General features: G+C 37.5%; 1 protein-coding gene and 1 pseudogene across 1 annotated transcript; both read left to right on the top strand.

Moving 5' to 3' along the window:
- The first annotated feature begins 8,573 nt into the window (after positions 1-8,573).
- LOC131631589 (uncharacterized) lies at positions 8,574-14,593 on the top strand (annotated as a pseudogene).
- Positions 14,594-20,802: 6,209 nt separating this feature from the next.
- Positions 20,803-22,075, top strand: LOC131631582 (uncharacterized). Its single transcript, XM_058902372.1, has 2 exons — positions 20,803-21,084; positions 21,494-22,075. Exons 1-2 carry the CDS (start codon positions 20,803-20,805, stop codon positions 22,073-22,075), a joined length of 864 nt encoding a protein of 287 aa, XP_058758355.1.
- The last annotated feature ends 1,232 nt before the right edge of the window (positions 22,076-23,307 follow it).

Here is a 23,307-nt window from a genome sequence, read left to right as displayed (position 1 = left end):
TGAATTGGAAGTAATTTCATCTAGAAAGCAGGCTACTGATAGCCTAAATGACAGTACAACCTTCAATACTGATGTTGAAGAATCTGCCAAGACCGAAATCAATGAAGATGCAGAGGGGAAAACCAGCGAGGCCACTGAAGACCTCAGGGTGAAACTCCAACAGATAAAGATCTCCGAAGCGTCCCTAGCAGGTGTCAACATGGTGAATATTAGACAACCTTTATCTAAAATAGAGGAGTTGGAGAAGTGCTTATTGAGAGAACAAGGAAATGTCAATGTGGTGAAATTCCCACATAAAGTTGAAAGTTTGAAAGACTATCTCTGGAGGTGTCACGAGAGGAATTCTGGACAAATGCTAATGTGTCCAAGATGCTCGATCATGCTGAATCGAAGGGTCCAAGCTAACTATGATAGGGCCCAACGTGAAAGGATGGAACAACCTTGGAGAGGAGGAAACCTATTGCTGAAGGTTTATCCAAGGCCAGAAGAAAGCTTGGTGGGTTTCCTAGTCATGTGTCACAAAGAAAACACAGAAATTGTTATGTGCCCCAGATGCAAGGCGGTCTATGATAGCCTTATGGCACAATCATTCGAAATAACTCTACTCACTACTGGTAGAGAGTCTCAAGGACTCCGTCCCAACATGTATGTGTTCGACAATCGAACACCATTAAGAAGGCCTGACAGTCCTCATCCTAAAGGTTGAAGAGTGACATTCAAGCTTCCTACAAACATACCCATGGATAGATGGACACAAGCTGGTGCAAGAAACAACAAGTGGAGAAGTTGGGACCAAGGAGGAAAGACTGCAATGGCTTATAGAAAGCAATTCCAGACCTCAAATCGAGAGATGTACAGGTTGGAGAATTATAAAGGCAAGCATCCTATGTCCAGATCCCAGTGGAGAAGGCACCAAAGGATGAAGAAAGCCCAGAAGGAATACAAGGAAAAGGAGGTTGGAGAGTCTAGTAGTACCAAGTTCCAATGCAGGGGGCACGATCAAGCAAACCTCCGTTAGAACGCAAACTATTCAGTTCCGAAAATGAGAAGGAAGAAGAAAAGATGCATTCCAGTCCTTGGAAAGAGGACGATATGATGACAAATGACTTCGACTCAGACGGGGTGTCATCTATAAACCTCAATTGCAATGTTGTGTCAGTACTCCCTCATGAGTTTAACCAAGAGACAGAAGCTGGAGATTGTGAGGAAGCTGATGCAGAAGAGATGGCAAGACACAGACCTGTGTGTTATTATCTGCTAAACAATGGGGCTATCGAAGAGCAGGACGCCTTCTTCGAGAGGCCTGATGAAGGTATGAGAAACCATCTAAAACCACTTTACATAAGGGCTAAGATTGAAAATGTTGGCATTAACAAAGTCCTAGTAAATGGGGGGGCAGCAGTGAATCTAATGCCCCAGTACATGTTGAAAAGAATTGGTATGTTCGATATTAATATAAGGCCACATAACATGGTCTTGTCTAACTACGAAGGCAAAATAGGGAAAACTTTGGGAGTCATCCAAGTGAACTTAACTGTGGGTTCGGTCACAAGGCCAACAATGTTCATGGTGATACCAGCAAAGGCGAATTACAATCTTTTGCTAGGAAGAGAATGGATCCATGGAGTTGCTGCAGTGCCTTCGACAATGCATCAGAGACTGACCATCTGGAGGGAAGATGGTATAGTGGAAAACATTGAAGGGGATCAAAGTTACTACATGGCTGAAGTTAACCAAGTCAATAAAACCAGTTTCGACAGGAACTTGGCTAACATAGGGCCTTGTCATGCTGCGGAAGATATATACACCCCAAATAAGAATGCTTTATACTATTTATCCTTACACCCAAATGGATTCCAATGGAATAGAGAAATAATGGATGGTCCAGATGACCCAGAACCTGTCGAAGGACTACCACCAATACGGCCAACAGGCTGGGACGACGACGTTGATGATGTCTGAGTCATCCTTCTTCGAAAATATTTTGGCTTACATAGCCGAGAACAAAAGAAAAACGGCTCTCGAAGCCGAATTATTAAACATGATTGTCGATGCAATTCAAAAAGAGGCAGAAGCGACGGGTCCTGGGATACATTTTATCCCTCAACCTCTTGACAACACAGTTTGAGTTGAAAAGATCTCAGGTGAAGAGGCAAATCAAAGGCTGGACGCGATCTATGATGAAGAACCCTTGGGATTCGAGAAAGACCCAATGGCGTCAAATATAAAGATGTTAGCCCAAGATCCACTCGAAGAAGTAAATCTTGGAGATGAAAATCAGAAGAGGATAACATACGTCAATGCAAAGTTAGAGCCAGCCTTGAAATCAAGAGTCATTGCGTTATTGAAAGAAAACAAAGATTACTTCGCCTGGGACTACGATGAGATGCCTGGTTTAGGGAGAGATTTGGTCGAATTAAAGCTACCTATAAAGGAAGGGAAGAAGCCCATCAAGCAGACTCCTAGGAGGTTCACACCAGAGATTCTCTCGAAGATCAAAACAGAGGTCGGAAGACTTCTCCGCTGCAAGTTCTTCATAACTACAAGGTATGTTGAGTGGATTGCTAATATTGTGCCTGTTATTAAAAAGAACGGTTCATTAAGAGTATGCATAGATTTTCGCGATCTAAATGCAGCAACTCCTAAGGATTAATATCCCATGCCTGTGGCAGAAATGCTAGTAGATTCAGCCGCAGGCTTCGAATACCTAAGTATGTTGGATGGATATTCTGGGTATAACCAGATCTTCATTGCAGAAGAAGATGTGTCCAAAACAGCTTTTCGTTGCCCAGGGGCAATAGGCACCTACGAATGGGTTGTAATGCCTTTTGGTCTGAAAAACGCTGGGGCAACTTATCAAAGAGCAATGAATTCTATATTCCATGATTTTATAGAAACTTTCATGCAAGTGTACATAGATGACATTGTTATAAAATCTGTTTCAGATCGCAGTCATCTTGACCATCTGAGCCAATCATTCGAAAGAATGAGAAAACATGGCTTAAAGATGAATCCCCTTAAATGTGCTTTCTTTGTGCAGGCTGGAGATTTCCTGGGCTTCGTAGTCCACAAAAAGGGAATAGAAATTAATCATAATAAAACGAAGGCTATTATGGGAACAAAGCCTCCATCCACGAAGAAAGAACTACAATCTTTATTGGGAAAGATAAACTTCTTAAGAAGATTTATCTCTAACTTGAGTGGACGCACGCAAGCTTTTTCCCCCTTACTTCGACTGAAGCAAGGAAGGTTCGAATGGCATGCTGAACATCAAGAAGCTTTTGAGAAAATTAAGCAATATTTGATGCATCCACCAATATTGTCTCCCCCAAATGGGAAGAAGCACATGCGCATGTATATCTCAGCTTCAGATAATACAATAGGTAGCATGTTAGCTCAAGAAGATGACAATGGCATCGAAAGAGCCATTTATTACTTAAGTAGAGTACTCAATAATGCAGAGACTAGGTATAGCGCAATAGAAAAACTATGCCTTTGTTTATATTTCTCTTGTATTAAACTCAAGTATTATATAAAGCCAGTTGATGGTTACGTTTCATCTCATTTTGATGTTATTAAACATATGCTATCTAAACCAATATTTCATAGTCGAATTGGCAAATGGGCTTTGGCCCTTACTGAGTACTCCCTAATCTTTCAACCTCTTAAGGCACTGAAAGGACAAGTCGTGTCAGATTTCATTGTTGATTATGCAGTGGTTGAGAATCCTCAGCAATATGTAGAGTTGAAGCCTTGGAAGTTATACTTCGATGGTTCAACGCATAAAGAAGGAAGTGGCGTTGGGATACTAATAATTTCTCTTGATGGAATTCCAACAAAGCTCAAGTACAAGACTGAAGGCCCCTTATGCTTTAACAACGAAGCTGAGTACGAAGCACTGATCGCTGGACTTGAAGCTTTGTTAAAATTAGGGGCAACCAGAGTCGAAATTAAAGGAGACTCAGAACTGGTAATTAAGCAACTGACGAAGGAATACAAATGTATCAAAGAGAATTTGATCATGTATTTTTTCATCGAAAATAGACTGCTTAAAAAATTCGAGTATGTGGAGTTAAAACACGTCTCAAGGGTGAACAATCAAGAAGCGAATGATTTGGCACAATTAGCCTCAGGATACAGGGTATCAAAGAAAAAAATAGAAGAACTGATCGAAGTAAGAGGCAAAGCAATGGCCACAAAGCTATCTCCAGGTGATCTGGAGAATTCACAATTAGGCTTCGCTAAGGAAGAGGAATTTGAAGTTATAAATAGACTCCCTAGAAAATACAGATTGGAGGAGTCCAATTGTAAACTACTTGAGAGATCCTTCGACGGATACAGATAGAAAGGTGAAGTATAGAGCCTTATCATACTTCTTGATGGGAAATGAGTTGTTTAAGAAAACCCCTGAAGGAGTTTTACTAAAGTGTCTAGGCGAAGAAGAAGCATACTTGGCTCTCTCGAACGTACACAGTGGGGCATGTGGTTCTCACCAAGCGGAGCATAAAATGAAATGGCTTTTGTTCCGCTATGGAATGTATTGGCCTACCATGTTAAAGGACTGCATAGAGTTTGCAAAAGGACGTCAGGAATGTCAAGAACATGCAAGTATTTAACATGCACCTGCAAATGAATTAAGTTCAATAATAAAACCATGACCTTTCAGAGGTTGGGCATTAGATTTAATTGGAGAAATTTGTCCCACATCTTCCAAAGGTCAAAGATATATTTTAGTAGGAATAGACTACTTCACAAAATGGGTTGAAGCGATACCACTAGCAAATGTGGATCAGGAGGCTATGATTGAGTTTATTCAAAGATACATTAAATACAGATTCGGAATCCCAGAAAGTATAACCACAGATCAGGGATCAGTGTTTACTGGTCGAAAGATTCAAGAGTTCGCCAAAGAAATGGGGTTCAAATTATTTACTTCTACACATTACTACGCTCAAGCAAATGGACAAGTCGAAGCAGCCAATAAGGTAATAATTGGTCTCATAAAGAAACATGTAGTGAAAAAATCTAAAAATTGGCATAAAACTTTGGACCAGGCACTTTGGGCTTGTCGAACGTCACCAAAAGAAGCTACAAACACTACACCTTTCCAGTTGACATTCGGACATGATGCAATACTCCTACTTGAGATATACAGTCCGGATCCAAAGACAAGCAGAAATTCCCCCAAACATATATTGGGAAATGATGATAAACGAATTAGTTGATATGGACGAAGACAGACTTCGAGCGTTGGAAATGATAAAAAGACAAAAAGAAAGGGTGTCGAGAGCATACAACAAAAAGGTGAAAGGTAAAACATTTATCAGTAATGACTTAGTTTGGAAAGTTATTTTTCCTATAGATCGAAAGAATCGGGCTTTAGGCAAATGGTCCCCACACTGGGAAGGACCCTTTCGAATCTTAAAAGTGTTCTCAAATAATGCTTATGAGATAGAAGAGTTGGCAGAAGATTGTAGGATTTTGAGAGTGAATGAGAAGTATCTGAAAAGGTACAAGCCACTCATGCACGAGGTAAAAATTTCAAAAATGTAGACATTAAAAATATGTGCCATAGGCCAAAATGGTAAAGCAAGCACCAAAATGGCTTCGTATCTAAGTGAGACATGTGGTAAGCAAACTAAGAAGACAGAGCAATGTCAAAATATATTTCATCATGATTAAAAGAGTACATTCAGGGGAGAAGATTGTGCTTGCATGCATAACCAAAGTTACAAAAAATAGAGGCACACTAGAAGCTATCAAAAGGAGCGTTCAAAATTATAAACAATAAAACTAAGGCCTACAACGCCTCCAACAATGCCTCAAACAATGCACCCTTTAGTTGATCCTTTGCACCAAACCCTCCAAGGATAGCAGGGGCAAGCTTTTTTCTTCAAAAAGATCTAGAGATCCTTCCATGCGCATTCTCCTCGCTATGCCCTGTTTGACAAACATGTAGGATAACAACCTGCCATAAGGAAGACATGTCGCTATGCCTTGACGAGAAGCAGCAATAGCAACAACTTCGGCAAGCTGTTTGAAGATCAGCAATGGAAAGTTGATTTTCCTTCCCCGGATGGCACAGAGTATGAACTCCAGATCCTCCACCATTATGATTTCTTGATCCTGATTTCGTGGGCGAAAGTTACCCACTAAAAGTTGATGCCAAATCCTGATGATCTTGGCACTAAAAGGATCATTATCCAAGAGAGCCCTCAAGACAGAAGAGGTGGTCATGTTGAAGGAGTTATCATCAAACACTTCTCCAAAGTTCTCGCATCTCAACAGTTCAGAGATAGACGAGGGAGAAATGGTAATAGGGGCTCTTCGAACCTTAGACACGATGGTGGTTCTTCCTTCTGGATCTATACGGAGGGACGCAAACATCAAGAAGCCCGCCAACATGTTTGGATAAACAAATCCCTCCAGGATTCCCTGGTAAACCTGTAGTTGTTGGTTGGCAAAGAGTGCGTCAACATTGATTTGGTTCTCATCGAACTCTTCTACAGAGAGTTTGAATTCTTCTTTGAGAAAGGACCTGATGGTATTGTAAGTTAAAGGCGTCATTGTAAGCGAGGGAGTAAAAAAAAGGAAATTCTTTAAACTCTGTATTCAAAGGAGTACGAGAAGAAGAGAGAAAACTTTGATAAGAATATGAAAAGAGGATGAATAAATGAGCAGAATTCCAAGGCGTATATAGAAGACGTTGACCATAAAAGAGTGATTATTCTTTAAGTTTTGATTGGACCGCGTTTGGTTTCCTCAAGAGAAGTTATGGACTCCGCCGTTTCCCGCCTTGGAAGTTGAAGTGTAATCATTTTAGAAACTGATACACGCACGTCTCAAGTAAACATTTTGGAAAAGTGATGTCATCATTTAATGATGCTTGCGGCTAGAGAAGTAGAAACGTCAAGTCTAGGCTTGAGAGGCTGCAAAGAGTAATCATGTCACGTGGGTACACTATCGAGGTCATTATGATAGTGGGAAAATAAATGTTTGACAATTTTAGGAATTGTTAAAATGTTATTTGTGACAGTCGCAGAATATAATGTATGGAGAATTGAAAGATAAGTTGCACATACATTCCTTGGATAGTTTGATTACAAAATAAAGACTAAGTACGAAACACAAAAATAGTACAAGGGTTAAAACAATTAATCAAAGTCCTTAGGAAGATTATCTTTCATCTTGGAATATTGGGATTCCCATAGAGACAGATGGCGTTCAATTAATGCCTGTTGTTTTTTCAGCTCTTCGATTTTTGGCACTAATTTCTGTGCCATCTCGAGGTGTCGAATCCCCAATTGCGCCACTTCAGTCAATTCTTTCTGTTGGGATTGTTTGATTTCCTCCTGGCGAGACATGGCAGTTTTTATCTGCTCTTCGAGGCGTTTAATTTCTTGTTCCCAAGATTCAATATCCACTTTACAAGTTTCATATTCCTTTTGGCGTTTCGCACGCTCAAGCTCAAGGGCATCAGCCTTTTTTGTTGCATCTCCAGCAGCTTTCCACGAAGAACTATGAGAAGTCACTTTTGCTTTGAGTTGTTCGTCAACATTTCGCTTTCGAAGAGTATCGGCTTGAAGTTGATCAATCAGCGAACTTAGCAAAACAATTACTTGTGAAACTTCCTCTGAGACCAAGAGTAAATCCACCTTCTTCAAAAGATTGCTCAAACCAAAACAGCTGGTGGAATCCTTGCTTAGACCTTCGATGAGGTTGGTTTCAAAGAACTTTTCCTTTATTTGACGAAGGAGGATTGGAATATCATCCTTCTTACCACCTTCCGCCAAGACATTCGAAGAAGTTTCAAGCCGGATAGACGAAACATTATCAGCATTCATCATAGTCTTGAGGAAGCTTACATGATCAGTGTTCTTAAGTTGCTCTACTTCTGTAGGAGTGAGCACTGTAGGGGTCTGCTTCGAAGTAGCCACAGGAGTAACTATAGTCCCGAAGGTCGAAGTTTCATTAGTGCTTGGCGGAGGCAAATTGGAAGCCTCATCCGCAGCCTCATGTTCAGAGATAGTGTCTTCGCTTCCAGTTGGTTGCTCAACTACCACTAGTGCAAAAAGTTAAATATAATTTTAAATTTTACACCCGATATACTAAAAACGGGTGTAATTGAGAAATGCGATGGCAATTTCGTAAATAAAGTATCATTTTAAGCATTATCAGATGACAATATACACCCTATTTTTTAAAAACGGGTTTAAATTAAAATTATTATTATAATCAAATCTTAATTACTCCCATTAAACTAAAAAACGGGTGTAAATTTATATATTAAAAAAATTATTTAATTTTATTTTATAACTAAAAACATGTAATGTATATAATATATTAACAAATAATTTAAACATTATTAATTTGTTAATAACTAAATATTAATGGAATCCAAACCTTATAACAAATTTAATTAAAAACGGAATCGAAGAACAAAGCATCAGAATTTTCTAACAAATTTCTGAGTTGTTCTAAAAAAGAATCCAAACCTTATAAAATAACAAATTTCTGAGTTGTTCTAAAAAAGAATCCAAACCTTATAAAAGTTATTTTAAAAAAAAAACTAGCAGAAGATATAAAAGTAAATTTATCTCTAGCAATATTGAAACTTTCCCTTCCACAACTCAATTAGCTTCAACTCAATGTTCGTTTAAACCCTCTTTTATGTTTGTTTCCGCTTAATCTAGCTTCCCAAAATCGCTGCCAACCTTGTTTCCGTTCCTTCTCTTCACCAAAACCCTAATAACGAAAAGTACCCTTTGCACCTTCTCCATCTTCCATCTTCTTCCTCGCTCGCTCTCATTTTCTTCCATCCACGACCTATTTCCTATGCTTCACACCGTCCGCACTGTGTCTTTAGGGCACACTTCCACTTCATTCTTTCCCTTCAAACCTTCTCACCCTTCTTCATTCGCATTCCACATGGAGCAAACTCCTCTCTTATCTTTCAAGTTAAAGCAGTCTAACCAACCCCGCATCGCTTGTTAAGCATCATCGCACAAGCACGAAGCTAAGCTGTTTCTCCAAGGTTCAATTTTGCATTTGTACTCACGGATTTCTTTTTATACCTGTCACAAATTAATGCAATGTTTACAATCTTAATGTTGTGTGTGTAGAAATAAAGAATCAGTTGTTCATGGACTATCTGAAACGATTGTTGGAGTTTTGGGTGGAGGTCAACTTGGTAGCATGCTTTGTCAAGCTGCTTCTAAGATAGCAATTAAGATCGTGGTTCTAGATCCTCAGGAGAATTGTCCGGCAAGCTCATTGTGTTATCAGCACATGGTTGAAAGCTTTGATGAGTGTGCAACAGTAGAGGAATTTGCGAAGAGGTTCATGTTTTTTTTGGGCGTGTTTTTGTAATATATGTTACTTTGAGTTATATGTCATTTGACTCCTATTGCTCTATTGGGTTGAAATGGTGTTCAGGTGTGGAGTTTTAACTTTTGAAATTGAACACGTCAATGTTACTACATTGAAAAAACTCGAGAAACTCTTAATTATTTCTTTGACGATGCAGGATAAGTATCTGCAAAAGGTTCACTTCTCTAAGCATGGCATTTCAAAGAAAACAGAAAGTACTTTATATTTGTTGTGTGATTACATTACATCAGAGAAAAATTGTACTCAGTACCTTTTCAGCATCGATGGCGTTAGCCACTATGATGAACTATTGTGGAGAGACAGATCTGAGTACCCAACGACTACGAAAAGTGTGAAATGAACCTGACATGCATTTTGATATCTCAACTCCATTGTCAAGAGTCACCACTATCCATCCATCATTTTTGCCATTGTTTCCTCTATTTGTGTCCGAAGCTGCTAATAACTCTTGTATGCAGCTTTCACTTGCAAACTGCACATACTTTCTAAGAGAGTCCTCACTAATCAACCAGGATCGGCTGCAAGGTACAGTTCTAGTTCTGCTCATTGTGACTTCTATTGATTTGTTTTCTTTAAGACATTAAGGTTTAAAACTATTGATAAATGAAAGACATAAATATACACAAAAAATGGCAATGTCATGTGATGATGCTTAGTTTAAAAGAGAAGAGAAAAAACAGAAGATAAATGTCATGACCTGGATGCTTATACTGAAATTCTAGTATACACTCATCGATAAATCATGGGGGTTGTTATCTAGCTAGTTGTTATTATATGGCTTTATCTCCTTGCTTCATCAGTTGCTATTGCCAGCCAACAGTCTAGCTTATTTCTAGAGGGGAGACATAATGCTGACAGAGGATGGATCTCGGAGCTTAAAAAGTCGGGAGAAGCTTTGGTACAACTTCTAAAACTTATTTTATCTCATCATTGACAAATTAAATACCTCTTTTGTCCACTAAGTCTTTACTCTACATGTATTATATAATAATTTTTAAAGCTATGTTAAGTACTTGATGACATTCATAATTTTAGATTTGTAAACTAGAAAGTATAGCTAAACTGGGGAGTTGTTTCTCATGGGGTTTGCTAACAGGAGTGACACTGGCTTAGTTGGTGTTAGAGATGTAATACAAAGCAATTTCATAATCAGAAATTTACATCTTAGAATGAAAAAAAAAAGAAAGAGAATATATATGGTATACATGGGATGTATGATTTAATTTGAATTAAATTATAAATTTTGACTGTAAGACTGTTACAGTTTAAGCATTCCTGCTGAATCATAAGTTTTGACTGTAAGACTTAAGGTCTATTAAGAAATGTAAAATACAACTTCAAATTGAATGATCTGTTTTGGCTTTTATGCAAATATAAAACTATGAAAAATTCAACATTTATCAGTATCACAGTTCTGGCATGCAGAGTAATCAATAACTGGGGTAGCACTATTTATTTATGAAATTATTGTTGTGTTGTTGTTTTCTGATGTAAAACCATGTTCTTGTCCTCCCTAAATCCTGTTTCTGTCTAATTCAAGACAACTACTACACAGTAGCTGTCGATTTGGAACCTTAAAGCCAAAAGCGGGTCTCTCCCATTTCCTCAACATTGTTGAAACCACTTCTTCATACATTCAACTTCCACTCCAACTCGAGCTTCATGAACCTTCCAATGCTCTCTCTTTGCCTACTTCATGAAACCACTTTACCTTTATCTTATTTACCCGTTGTTTTATTCTATCTATCTGCCATTTTAATCTTCATTGCTGCTTTTTTTTTCTATTTGAAAAAAGGATTATAGCTATGGTTTTGGTGTGGCAATACAGTGAGAAATCTGGATATGAAGCCTGGAAGGGGCTTTCCTGGGGTATGGTACCTCTACTTGGTGGAGCTTTCTGTGCTTGCACATGGCATTTCTTTTATAACTCCGATTCCCTTGAGGTAACAAGTCCTTTCTTTCTTCCTCTATAATTAGAAAGTAGAAACCTCTATTCATATGTGAGTGCATCATCTTCAACTTGAACCAAGTTGCCTTCGATTGGAGTATCCAAATCCAAATATGTATTTTGATCTTTCTCCGTGAAGTCTCGAAAATCAAAGTGTAGAATTTGCATTTTGCACTGTCAATAAAATTTGATCTATTTTTCAAATCTTCAAGTTGACCATCAATCTTATTTATCTTTTCCACACCTCTCATCATCCTTTGTAGACATTCTAGTCCATATTTTACTTCATAATCAACTTCGAAATTATGACTGTGATACAAAATATGATTAAGGAAAAAAGTCTGCGCCGTGCAAATTCCTATCTAGCCGGTAAAGCTTAGAAGGAAATTTGCATTTTTAAAACTAAGACTGTAAAACCGAATTAGTGGAAATTGGAAAACAATAACTTGCCTCATTCAAAAACCATTGAAGCAAATAAAGTTGGCATTGGTATACCAATGTACCACTGCTATTAATATTTGTGCTTCAATAGCTTGACTGGTCCAATTCCAGATTCATTTCAGATATTGGAATTCATCAATCTCATGTAAGTGAACACGAATATTTATTTTTCTTCTTAATTGATATAAGCTATTGAAACTTTTAGTGACATAAATGAGTTGTACATATTAATGATGGATGCAGGTTTCTGATAAACAACTTATTGATTATTACTTAATCCTCCATTCCTTCGCATGTTATATCGAACTACAAATTATACTAGATTCCCATCCCGCTCGCTAACCTTTTGAGGATATCCTTCACTTTTGCAGTTTCTCATATTCATGTCAATCTGCACCAACTGTGCTCTTTTAGTATGGCTATATGATGAGGAAGGAAAATGGAAAGTAGAACCTCTGCAATCTATGCTCACATGTCCGGAGATATCGTAGATAAGGATAAAATACAAAGGTGTATCCAATCTCTGCAATCCTCAAGCCACAGTTACCTACTTATGGCATCCTTGGATGCTGCTACAACACAACTTTATGAAAGCGCCGATGTTTTGTTCAACCAAGCGCTCGAATTAGCAAATGAAGCAAAGTTACTGCTAAAATAAATCCCTGGCATCTCAGTGCTTGAGCATTCACACTTTCCAGATTTCCCTGCTAAGGATCCATTGCGGATTACAGTAGGTTTCTGGAAGCTTGGTTTATCGGGTTATGAAGCGGATAAAATGTTATTAAAGGATTTTGGAATCACCCTCACACTTGTTGGGACTAAATCTGTCGCTTGTTCAATTAATCTCGGAACTAGTAGGGACTATGTTCACAAGCTTGTATCAGAAATAAAGCATCTAGCTGCAAGATTTTCTTCCATTCAGCAACCTAAAGAAACTCATAATCATGCTCCCTTAGGCTTGGATGATGTTATCATGAGATTGAGTCCTAGAAAAGCATATTTTGCAAGTAAGATGAAAGTATCGACGAAGGAGAGCATTGGTAAGGTTTCTGGTGAGCTTTTATGTCCATTCCCTCCAGCCGTACCGGTAGTGGTTCCTGGTGAAGTTATTACACAGAAAGCTATTGATTTTCACCTCCATTCAAAAGGTACAGGTGCTTCTATTAGTGGCGCCTCTGATCCCTCACTTACTTCTGTAGTTGTCTGCAATGATGATAACTATTAGATATAAAAATTAGTCATGCTAGTTAGTTGTTCTAAGGCTTAAGTACTCTTTGATTTTGAATTTAGTTTTCTCAAATCAATAATGTTATCTTCGTGTCGGTGTCAATGTCGTGTCTTTTTTAATGTTTGGATTATTGTTTCAGAGTTTCATTGTCTAGAAGTTTAAACTTCTCAATGTCCTTCTTTAGCCTTTGCATCACACCAGAAGGTCTCATAATAAATGGCAATAGATTTCACACAGAAGATGAAATTTTCTGTTATTTATTCAGCTAATGCTAGCAATGGCTGTTGATTTTGATAAATTCCAATTCTTATTACTCTAATTATCATCTTTTAACTTTATTTTTAAATTTCATTTTATGGCTTTAATTATGAGAAAATCCCAATCCACTCCAGTTCCTGAAGAGAGGCTAGCAGAAGATGTTGGTCACACCCTTCCTCAAGTCTTAACTGGTGCACTCCTTGGTTCTACAGTTGCCATTTTATGCTTCATGCTTCTGCGTCGATAGGTGCAAACTCTATTCAATACTCATTTGCTCTTATAGTGTCTTACACTGAAAAAGATAGGTTTTGTTTCACTTTTCTTGATCAAATTGTATTCAATATTGATTGATATAGCATACTATTTTTCTTATAATGTGATGCAGCTTTCTCTTACATGATTGCGTTTGGATAACATGTATCTGGGGCTTTCTTTTTTATGTGATTACTCTGCCACACTCAACAGATTTTCTAATCTTCCAATGATGTCTCTGCTCACCTAATGTGGGGTGCACTTTTTTTTCTTCTCAGGATTTGATTTCAAAAATTGCTCCCACATGGATGAATGTTTCATTAAAGATGAAAGAGGACCCAAAGACCGATAAAGAGTTTGGATGGGTGCTAGAAATGTATGGCTTGCCAATTAACAGACAAATGCTGCAGATTCTTTATTTTCTTGAAATTTTATTGATATTTTGATGCTGACGTGGTGTTCTGAATTATGGAACCAAGGTATGCTTATGTTGTCGCATCTGCCCTGCACGACGTGAAACATATTCTACGGAAAGACTTCATGCTACAGGTTCGGAGTAGTTCTATTCGAGGCACTGTGTTCACAGCCTGCTTTGAATCCTGGCCTTCGAAAGGAACAGGTTAGTCTTGGAGATTGGGCTTTGCTCAACAAAAGAAAAGGAACATTGGAGGATATTATTGATCCAAATTTGAAAGGAAAGATTAACCCTGAAGAGCTTCTTGCTTCAATGAAGGTAGAGAATTCTAGAGTACAGTGCTAAATTTGAGGGTTGAATTTAGAGTATGCAATACTTAAACAGCGTATGAATTGTATGTAATTAATTGTCTGAAGAACCTTTTTGTATGAGAAGGCTGAGTACCAAGTTCATCTGACCTGTTTTGTGTAATATATGAAATCTTATTTGTATTTTATCACATTTGTTAATGTGTATCTATGACTTAGTTAAAATATGATTTTTATGTGTATGATTTTATAGTATTTGCAATATTATGACTGAAAATGAAATATAACTAAATGGTGTATAAGAAATAGGGTGTAAATAGATTTAAATATAATATAATTGTTCATTCATAAATGACGTATTTACACCCGATTTTTATTAAAATAGGGTGTAATTAAGAAGGTATCAACACCCGATTTTAATTAAAATAAGGTGTAATTAAAACGTATTTACACCCAATTACACCCGATTTTTATTAAAATAGGGTGTAATTAAAACGTAGTTACGCCCAATTACACCCAATTACGCTCAATTACACCCGATTTTTATTAAAACAGGGTGTAATTAAAAACGTAATTACGCCCAATTACACCCGATTTTTATTAAAACAGGGTGTAATTAAAAACGTAATTACGCTCAATTACATCCGATTTTTGTTAAAATAGGATGTAACGTAGAATATATTTACACCCGATATTCTTAAAATAGGGAGTAATTACGAACGTATTTACACCCGTTTTACACCCGTTTTAAACGGGTGTAAATGCGTTAGACATTTCTCACCCTGTGGATATACACCCGATTTTTATTAAAAATAATGGGTGTAAATTTAATAAAAAACGGGTGTAAATTAACAGTTTTGTACTAGTGTACTTTGTCACTGTTAGAACATTGAGGATTTTCTTCCATGTCTTCGTCTTTACGGGTAGGTGGAGAAGCATCATTTGAATGACTTTCTTCAGCATGCACAGTTGGAACGATGGTTGCAATAGGATGAACGTCTTCGAGAACTGGAGAAAGGACAGGAGATTTACGTTGGGGAATACTTGTACGTGCAATTAAAACCTGTTAAGATGAAAAGGTTGAAAAATTGTGTGTCAATTAAAAAGAGCAGACGCGTACCTTGAAGATTATCAAGATCAATATTGAGATCTGAAGTTTTGAGGTCAGAAGTAGCTGTGCCCACGTCATCCTACATTTACAAGGTAAGATGTAAACTTAGCCATTGAAGTTAAATATGAAAAAATGGTTATGTTATAAAATCCATATACCTTGGTTGGGATATTATCTGGGCTCGAGTTATGGCTCTCCACAACTGGGATAGTACTAGTAACCTTTAAAGGAGATTCTTCAGAAGATACCTTATCACTCGAGGAAGCAAGCTTCGAAGTCCCAGATCCTTTTTCTTTGGTCAAAGAAATGGTAGTCTTTTGTCTTTTCTTTGTTGCTTGTCTAGTACGAGGAGGGGATTTGTCCTCATCATCTGAAGCATTAGTGCGAGAAATTTTCCGCTTTGAAGGTGTCGGAGGCTTCGAACTCTGAAAATGCACATTAATCAAAGTGAGTAATATTCAGAAAACCGCACAAGTTAGAATATAAGGTATGTACGTACCGTGGGTTTCTTGCCAGTAGTGACAGAGTCACTCCCACTTGTCTTGGTGCTTTTCGAAGCTCCAGCATCTATCTGTGCAAGGGCTTCCTTAATAACTTTCTTTCGAGTCACAGCTGCGAACAAGATGGAAATCAGTATTTGAGTAAAGAAAGAAAGTTAGTCGAAAGATAATCCAAACTCCAACCTTCAGGTATAGGAGTCAAAACACGAACATGATCAAGGATTAAATGAAGATGTCCATTAAAATCATCCATGGTGTGCTTAGTCGGAACCACACGTTCAGCGCGTTTTTTAGATTGTTCGCAAAGAATTTTGGGAACATTCCCACACACAAACCAGTCTGGAAAAGGAGGACTTAGAGCCACACCAAAGTCAGCACAAGGTAGTGGAGGGAATTTTGGAGGATTAAGTTTAAAAGCCACTTAATAACGTAGTTCAGGTCGAACATACGTGGGCAATTTTAACTTATCCAGTTTAGCAGAAAACTTTTCACGTAAAGTGACCGCAGCTTCACGAACGGTCCGACTAAGGTCATCAGGCCTGTAGATAGTTTCAAAGAATTTTTGAAAGGCTTGGATTTCTTTAATATGAGTCGAAGTACCTTTATGGAAGTTCTCCTGCACATCAGCAAAAGCTTCAGTTAGTTCTTGAGTAAGGCTCTCAGTATCGAAGATTTGTGTAGTATAATAATCTGTCCACCATTGATGAAAATCTATGGTAGAATAGAAGGAAGGCTCGAAGGAGATGGGAGAGAGAGTTGTAATGCCAACGTATTTGGAGATTTTGGATTCATATTCATCTTCAGCTAAATGCAGAGTGTGTAGACACATGTGATTCCTCTTATCATACATGCATTTTGGTTTAAGCTGAACCAATCCAAATTGTCTCGATACCAGATTTGGTTGATAGCAAAGTAGACAGCAATGACTTTTGGGAGATCGAAGTCGGTGGTATAACAGTTTAGGAGTGAGGAAAGCCTCCCAAATAACCATGGATTCGGCTAGTTGATCTGGAGAAGTTGCTAGAAATTCTTGAGTAAACCACTCAGGACCTACTTTCCTTTTTTACAAATGGAGCCATGGAAGGACTAAACTGATAACGTTTAGAGAACATCATCATGTTCGCTAAAAAGGATTCATGAAGCTTTCCCGTTTCTTCTTTTGGAGTCAGGTGAGCCAACCTAGTTCCTTCTACTGTTCGATTTTTAATGGTTGTATCTTCTTCATCCACAATACCTTTATATGGGAGATGAGCCTCAAATGTAGTGTTGAGCCATAGTTGCAACAACCATAAGGGGACAGCAAAAAGGAGAGATCCTGTTTTGTAGTTCTTGACAAGATCTGTTGCTTCACCAAGATTCTCGTAAAGGAATCCTAGAATTAACTGGCTTAAGTTTAACTTTTTCCCAGCATTTATCTGGTTAGCCATACAAAGATATCTCTTTGCTACTTGGATAGACCTAGAACAAAAAACTCATATCGAAAGCCAGAGTGCTAGAAATGCAATATGTTCTTCATCAGTGACTTCTGTGGTCGTGTGGACATGGTATCTTTGGATAAAAGCAGTATAAGTGACTTTTGCTTCATTAAACTGGATGGTGTCAGTATCCATGAAGTTGGGATCGAAGATTTCCCCAGTTGGTCGAAGCCCTGTAATAGCGGCTACATCGAAGAGGGTAGGGGTAATCATTCCACAAGGAAGGTGGAAAGTATTGTGAGAAGCATCCCAGAAGTGTACTGATGCTACTAACATGGTTTGGTTGTATTCTAAACCTGTTTTGGATAACTGGATTAGGTCATAAATCCCTAGTTCCTTCCAAAATGAAGCCTTTTGTTTTTCTACTTTAGTTAGCCAAGCGTAATATAGGTCGGGATCTTTTGCTAAAGGAATTGACCTAAAGACTTTCACGAAATTGGTTACATAGTTTAACCTAATTTTTTCTAAGGCTGCGGTAGTTTTAGTCGAAGTATCATCTGCATTGACAGATTCAGCTAAGATTGGATGGACATCTTCATCTATTTTGTTCTTACTAACCAAAGGCCTAGTTTTATAATAAGCAGGGAAAAATTTACCCAGAGAAGGGTTGTTTCCTCCAGGTAAAGGACCCATGAAGGCATGAGTTTTTCCAGAAAGTTCAAAAGGAATGATTACCTGAGAAGCATAGATAGCGCGAGCCTCTGTGGCATTTGGATCTGGAATGTGTTGTTGATTCCCTATCTGTGTGGGATTTTGAAGCTTTTGAATAGGTTGGAGAGCATTTGAAGAAGACGCCATGTATGAGTTTGTTTTAAGAACTGGGTTAAACAAAACCAAAGAGGATTTCTTTTCTGTGATAATCGCAGGAGAATGAAAGTGGAAGTTGTGTGGAGGCAAAGGTTCAAGTATTTAAAGGTTTAACGGAAACCCTTTCAAATCTTTTGGGTAAAGGTCAAAGGACACGCGACAAGCGTTGATTTAATCCAACGGCGATCGAACAGTTGTTAGCCTTACTCCTAGTATATAGGAGTAATGATCACAAGTAATGACAAAACGTGGGAATGCACGTTCTGAAGAGACGTTTTTGAAAATGACAAGACGTTTTGAAAGTTGAGTCGTAAATGATTATGACGTTATTCAGTTGTCTTGGAACTCTAAATAATTGAGTAAGACGAAATCTCATTATGACAAGAAACGCTTATTTCTCTTGTTTTCGAAACAGGCATTTATTGGGGGCAATTTGTTGGCTGGAGATTTCGTTTGAAGAAAATATTCTTTGAAGGATTAGAGTTCAAAGAAGAAGGGTTACTGATGACCATTTCGAGAAATAAATGGCTACTGATGGCCATGTTCGAGGATGTTGTTTAAGTTGAAATAAAGATAATAAGTATCGGAGCTGGTTCGAAGTAAGTTATCTTTAAGACTTAAGCGTTTTTACGAAATACGAAAGGGTACTGAAGCTTGGCATGTTTTCGTAGCATTCTCGGTTTTGATCACGTTTCCACGTATCGAAAGAGAATTCAGGCAAGAGGATTTGAATTTCGAAATATTCTGTGTAACCGAAAAAGGACAGATGGCGCCCCAGGGATTCGAAGCGTATGCATGTGAGCAACGTGGCATTTCATTAGTGTAGGACCGTTAGGGTCGAAATTAGTATAAATAAGGATCTTAATATCAGGATCCAGTGTGTTCATTTTGTACAAATCACTCACAAATTACTCAAGTATCAAGCGTTAAGAGAACGAGTTCGCTGAGAAATGTACGTATGACACAACATCTTAAATACGTTTGTATTCATCTTTATGCAAGTATCTTTTCAATATTTTTCTATCTTTCGTTACGTTCCAGCCATTTACATTCCTGCAATTTTATCTTTCGTTTTAACTTACTTCGAAGTATTTACTTTCTGCAATTTACATTCTTGTATTCTAAGTTTCTTGCAAGTTTATCTTTACTCCATCTTTCGCCAGAGTTATATTTACGTGTATAACAAGGTGATTGTTAGTCTTTAAACTTTGTCTATTTATTTCTTACATCGAAGACCAAATAACCAACCAATATGAACCAATTCATCACAAATGACAAACTTTTTGACTATGTCCTAGGATCAATCTAGTCGATCTTGCGAGTAACCAAAGTATATTCTATAGTTTGGAAGACTAGCGGTTGTTTACCGGAAATCACCGTAAACACCTATCTCCTTGTGTAATGTGATCTACAATATTGTGTCAAAAGCTCTCGCAAATAGATTAAAAGTTTTGTTGGAGAAGTGTGTTTCTGAGGAAAAGTCGGCTTTTGTAGAGGGGAGGTCTATTCTAGATAATGCGATGATAGCTATGGAAATTATTCACGCTCTAAAACGGATAACTAAAGGTAATAAGGCTCAGTTGGCTCTTAAGATTGATATTAGTAAGGCATACGATAGAGTTGATTGGGGCTTCTTGAGAGGTATGCTTATTAGAATGGATTTTGCGGAGAAATGGATTCATTGGGTTATGATGTGTGTTACTTCGGTACACTATTTTGTTCTTATTAACTCAGATCGTGTTGGACCAATTAAACCAGGAAGAGGACTCAGGCAAGGGGACCCTTTATCCCCTTATCTCTTTATCCTGATAACAGAGGGTCTATCAGCCCTTATTAAGGGAGCAGTGGCTCGAGGTGATGTCCATGGGATCCAGGTTTGCAGAGGGGCACCAACTGTGTCCCATCTGCTTTTTGCTGACGACTGTTTTTTATTTTGCAGGGCCAATGTAGCGGAGGTGACTCATCTTATGAGTTTGCTCAATACCTATGCAGATGCGTCAGGACAGGAGATTAACTTGAACAAGTCTGAAGTGTTTTTTAGTCGTAACTTGAGCAAATCGGCGCAGGAGGATATTGCAAAAAATATGGGAGTACACCATGTCATGGGGACCGGGAATTACTTAGGATTACCATCAATGATTGGCAGAAGCAAGAAGGACACTTTTGATTTTATCAAGGACCGTATTTGGAAGAGGGTTAACTCGTGGAGAGGTAGATCTTTATCAAAAGCGGGAAAGGAAATCATGATAAAATCTGTTCTTCAATCTATTCCAACATATATTATGAGCATTTTCATTTTACCAGATGTGACCATAAATGATATTGAGAAGATGATGAATTCTTTCTGGTGGGGAGGAGGAAATAATCATACTAGTGGTATAAGTTGGATGTCGTGGGATAAGTTAACGGGTACTAAGAAGGAAGGTGGGTTGGGCTTTAGAGACCTTAAAGCTTTCAACATGGCTATGGTGGCTAAACAAAGATGGAACTTGATTAGTAAACCACATACTCTTGTCTCCAGAATCTACAAAGCAAGGTATTATCCTAGAACTGCTTTTCTCGATGCTAATATCGGGTATAATCCTAGTTTTGTTTGAAGAAGCTTGTGGAAGGCTAGAGTTGTTTTAATGCTAGGTTGGGGATGAAGTATAGGAGATGGTAGTCACATTATGGCGATGAGTGATCCTTGGATTAGGGGAAGAAGAGAAGGTTGTCTTATTGGACCCCAAAAGCAAGGTACGTATGATATTACGGTTAAACATCTTATGTTGCCAAATGAGAAACAATGGGATATGCGGGTGATAAGAGATGTTTTTGATCATGTAGCGTGTGAAGACATATTACAGGTCCCTTTGTTGAAGGAGGTGGTGAGAGATAGATTGATTTGGAAAGAAGAGCAAAATGGTGTGTATAGTGTGCGGTCGGGATACAGATTGTGGAGGAGTTCTTTTGTGAGATAAAATAAAGACATTATAAATGAGGATTGGAGTATTCTTTGGAACATAAAAGCCCCAGCTAGAGCAAAAAACTTGTTGTAGAGAATTTGTAGGGGTTGCTTACCAACGCATACCAAACTTTGTCAATATTTCGTGCCTTGTCCATCAGTTTGTCAGCTTTGTGAGAATCAAAATGAAGATGATTGGCATATTTTGTTTGATTGTGATACTATTACCCAGTGTTGGAGGGCAGAAGGTTTGTCCAATATTTTTAGACCCCAGCTTACGCTCTTTTACCAATGCAAAATCTCTTATTCTTGATTTTTGTAGTTCGGAGGATAGGAAGGTTGCGGGGAGATTTGCAGTTGTGCTGGATGTGATTTGGAAGAATAGAAATGATTTTATTTGGCATAATGAGAAATAGGAAGCAACAAAGGTGGGTATGATTGCGTTTCATAATTGGCAAGATTGGTTCATGGCTCAAAGGAACCAAGAAAGCGGAATTAATCCTCAAAATGGCATCAGTTGGAACCCGCCATCGGAAGGGTGGTTAAAGTGCAATGTGGATGCGGGGTTTAATAAGGAATGGGGGGCAACTAATAGAGGTTGGTGTGTACGGGATAAAAGTGGAAATTTCATTGTTGCAGGGGTTGCTTGGGATATTGATACCCTCTCTATTCTTGAAGCAGAAGCTTCGGCCATTAAAGAAGCTATCGAAGGTGCTATAGCTATGCACTTGGAAAATGTCATCTTTGAAAGCGACGCTCAACAGGTAGTGCAAGCTATCCATTCCAAACATATGGATGATTCCGAGTTTAGCTTAATTATTATGTCTATTAGAAACTTGTTACATGTTTTTTCCAACTTCGAGGTGAATTTCATTAAACGTCAAGCGAATTCGGTTGCCCACTCCCTAGCGAAGGCGGTCAATTCTTGGACTAGACGTAGTGTCATAAACTCGATTCCTCCTTGTATTCAACCTATTATTTTAAATGAAATGCATTGAGTTTGCTTTTGTCAAAAAAAAGGATTAAACGTGCCACCAAATCTCCATAGAAGGTGGATAGTTGTTTATCACTAAATTTGAACTTGTCCTTTTTTTAGGGATTAGAGTACCTCTTATAGTCCATTTAATAAAGGGTTAAATACGTTTTTAGTCCCTATAATATGCGACCCTGCATTTTTAGTCCCTATAAAATTTTCCTTCGATAAATGGTCCTTATAAAATTATTATGCACCTAGTTTCAGTCCCTACTGTCAAACCAATGTGTATTTTAGAATGATTATTTTGCAGACATGTTCATAATATTTTAAAAAGTTCCTGGAAAAAAAAGAAACTCAAAATTTAATTTTTAAGTTGAGATTTTCATTACTTTTATCATTATTTTTTGAAATTTGAAAAATTCATATTTAATTCTTTTCGTTTTAAAAAATTCTAAAATTTGGTAAATAAATATTTTACAGTATTATAAACATATATAAAAAAAATTATTCAAAAATTTAAAAATTAAAGGGTAATTAAACAGTTTTTAAAATTTTAAAAAATAACATGTACTGAAATTGCATGCATAAAAATTTTAGAAGAACCATTCATTGAAGAAATTTTTTATAGGGATTAAAAATGCAGGGTCGCATATTTATAGTGACTAAAAACATATTTAACCCTTTAATAAATTTTGCTTATAAATAAAATCATGTTTATAACAATATAATATCAAAATCAAAATGATCTTAAATATTGATATATCAATTCAGTCATAGTCGTCTTTGAGAACGTGTCAGATGTGTTACCGTATAGCACCGTATAGCACGTGTTACAATTATTTAAAATCTCATAAAATATTTGTTAAACTAAATTGTAATTAAATATAACTTCTATTTTTTTCAATAATTAAACAATAACTAACCTACACAAAACCTCCAAAAATTTGAAATGAGTCTGCATCAGTCTTGTTTCAAGGGAAAGTCAGTTGAATTTTGTGTAGTTAATGAGCATGACCAAGAATGATTATCTAATGGATCATGATGTCAATACCATCCAAGCAGTGTTATGTGGTTGCAACTTGCAAGCAGAAACGTAAAGGGAATTTATTCATCTCTTTTGCATATGCAGCCAAACTAAAATCTCATGGATGAATGGGATAACAGGAATTAAAGGAATAAATCAATAAATGGTCACTGCAGATATTTCTTCTATAGATGTTATTATCACAACATATCATGGAATATAGTAACTCA

The sequence above is a fragment of the Vicia villosa genome, unplaced genomic scaffold (assembly GCF_029867415.1).
Source record: "Vicia villosa cultivar HV-30 ecotype Madison, WI unplaced genomic scaffold, Vvil1.0 ctg.000844F_1_1, whole genome shotgun sequence".
Classification (NCBI taxonomy): domain Eukaryota; kingdom Viridiplantae; phylum Streptophyta; class Magnoliopsida; order Fabales; family Fabaceae; genus Vicia; species Vicia villosa.
Note: the sequence above shows the minus strand (reverse complement) of the source record. Positions and strands in the feature narration are given on the sequence as shown.

Bases quoted from the DNA above. Each gene is read 5' to 3' on its own strand.
- LOC131631582 (XM_058902372.1), top strand. From the start codon at position 20,803: ATGGCGATGAGTGATCCTTGGATTAGGGGAAGAAGAGAAGGTTGTCTT. The intron at 21,085-21,493 runs GTGAGATAAAAT...AATGAGAAATAG, and splicing joins GATTGTGGAGGAGTTCTTTT to GAAGCAACAAAGGTGGGTAT.